Genomic DNA, 2,414 nt, shown 5'->3' with positions numbered 1-2,414 from the left:
GCCCACCCTCCCGCCTGTTACGTGGGCCTTGAAGTGGGAAGGGGCGGCAGGCGCGGATCTTTCGTGTGGATGTACCCACCAAGACTCGGACTGAACTGACACTTCTTCCAGCCTTCGCGATGCAAGACTACTTCCACGCCCAGTGTGTGCACCGGCGCATCTCCCCAGCGATACCGCATTATCCCATGTGGCTCCTCTTCGTCCATAAAGCGGAACATAGATCGATACAGTGGATGACGCTTCAGCGCAATGGTGCCCAGTTCAAAGTTGTTGTAGTACATGAATGAGCGAAACTTCTTTTTCCCAAGTGTCTCATTCCCAGTGACAAACATATCCGAAATTTCGGAAATATCCGCCACTGAAAGCTTCGTCTCCGCCCACCGCAAAAATGTCGGCCATATATCCACGGTGACTTCACGGCCCTCCTTCAGTATGAGTCGATAGCCGTACACACACTGCCGCGCCTGCATCACTTGGAACACGTCGCACGGCAACGGTGCCGTGAGAAACGAGTCATCGTCTAGTCTCCAGTAATACTCATACCGGTCCAGCGAGGGGAGCTGCCAGACAAGTCCCGCCCAGAAGCGGCACATAATGCGGTAGCCACGCTTCTTCTGCCGAAGCTGCTCCCGCGTGTTCATCCACGCCTCGAGCATCTCCTCCGTGACACCCCGCGGCAACGCCTGCCACATTCGGCTCACGTCCTCAAACTCAACTCGGGTAGCCGACGGTATGGCACGCTCAATTGCCACCTGCATAGACTCTGGCAGAGTCTCATAGAAGATGTGGACAGGATACCGGTAGCGCGACAGAAAGTAGGCCTCCAGTCGCGGTAGCATGTCCCCCGCAAAACGATTTCCGGCATCTCCGATCAGTATAAGAATCACACCGTTAACCGCAGACGTCTCTGGCCCCTCTCGCTGGCACCCCGCATGCACAAGATTCACTTCCCACGGCCCCACAGTGCGTACAGAAGGATTCGAATCGAAGCAAAGCCAAAGACCGAGATGCACCAGAACCAAAGCGAGCAGCAGAAGAAAAAACAGTCTCACCACGAAGCGCTTAGGGAGAAAAGCCATTGGCCATAACAAAGTCAAATCAGGCTCCTTGCCAAACAAGCAAGAAAAGACCAAAAGCGGGACAATGACACACAAAAAAAAGGCAAGACAGAACAGCCGGACAACGCAACAACACCATCAGCAAACCAACGAAACGAATTTAACACAACAAACCCACCCGAACCAACCAACAAGAAACAAAAACCGAAAAAACACCACAAAAGATTCCCAAACAAAATACGACAAAAAGTTATAAAACCTCGTTCACTTAATCGAAGCCTTTAATAATACAGTACGGCGGGGCGCTGCTATCATTGCAGCCGCCGCGAAGTGTGCTGCAGCGTTGTGGTAGCGGGCCTCGAACTCCTCGCGTGTGAGGTCAGAGAACGGTGTGACGCCGAACGTCGCGTGCGGGTTCGCGGCAGCGTGCAGCCGCGTGACGAACAGGTTGTCCTTGAACACGCGCAGACGGTACGCCTCCTCCGCAGCGCTCCCGTACATCTTGCCGTGCCGCTGCTTGAATGCCGCGAACTGTGACGCCAGCGTCTCGTCCGCGTGCAGGCTCGCCATCGCCACGGGGGCGAGGCACACGACGAGGGCCAGGATGGCCACAGGCACCGCTGTACGCATCGCCTTCATCGTGCTCGCTTGATTGTGCTGCTGCTCGACAGATTTTTCTTTCAGGCAGTATGAAGGGGCAAGAGGGAAAGTGTGCGGGGGAGGCGCATTGGTGGCGCGGCGTGGGATAGAGTGGGAGGCACCGTCTCAGTGTCTATGAATTGTTTATTTGGCAGGGCGTATTCGTTATACTCTCTGCACCTCCTTCATCATGTGCTCTCTGTGTTCACGACTGCCGCACTGGCTTTTTACAGAGTTACTTTTGGCAGCTCTGAGTATTCAAGGGAATACCTTGTGTATGTGTGGTGGTAAACGTGTGCAGTGCCAGCAACTTCTATTGGGTTTGCGTGATGTGTGCGGCCGACCGCCACCTGTGTTTGCAGCGCGGTCCTTCAAGCTGGATGCTGCAATGGTATGCTATAAAAATCTTGCTGGGTGTGCGGTGCGTGAGCTGGCTGGGGTGAACATGGGCGCCACATTATTTCACATAGAAGTCCTGGCAGTGCGCTGAAGACATGTCTTTCACGCACTGAACATGTAGCGTGTGCCATTCAAGGGCGCCCGCCGTGTCTTGCAAAGGACAGCGTCACGGTGCCCTAGGAAGGCGAAGCAGCATGCTGCATGACCTAGAATAGTCGCGCACGCGTCCGTGGGTTGTCATTATTACAGTTCTTTCAGTGTTATGATTCGTGTGAACCGCCATACCATTTTGTCATGCGTGGAGAAATCCCCCCCCCC

General features: G+C 54.6%; 2 protein-coding genes across 2 annotated transcripts; both read right to left on the bottom strand.

Moving 5' to 3' along the window:
- Positions 1–17: 17 nt before the first annotated feature.
- Positions 18–1,079, bottom strand: DQ04_10341010 (alpha-1,2-mannosyltransferase; the record flags this gene model as incomplete). The annotated part of the gene is made up of 1 exon (XM_009316221.1): positions 18–1,079. The coding sequence occupies one exon, from the start codon at positions 1,077–1,079 to the stop codon at positions 18–20; it is 1,062 nt and encodes a 353-aa protein (XP_009314496.1).
- Positions 1,080–1,322: 243 nt separating this feature from the next.
- Positions 1,323–1,697, bottom strand: DQ04_10341000 (cruzipain precursor; the record flags this gene model as incomplete). The annotated part of the gene is made up of 1 exon (XM_009316220.1): positions 1,323–1,697. The coding sequence occupies one exon, from the start codon at positions 1,695–1,697 to the stop codon at positions 1,323–1,325; it is 375 nt and encodes a 124-aa protein (XP_009314495.1).
- Between the last annotated feature and the right edge of the window lie 717 nt (positions 1,698–2,414).

Source organism: Trypanosoma grayi (genome assembly GCF_000691245.1).
Source record: "Trypanosoma grayi strain ANR4 Tgr_1034_V1, whole genome shotgun sequence".
NCBI classification, from domain to species: Eukaryota; Euglenozoa; class Kinetoplastea; order Trypanosomatida; family Trypanosomatidae; genus Trypanosoma; species Trypanosoma grayi.
This window is presented reverse-complemented; position numbering and strand designations above follow the sequence as displayed.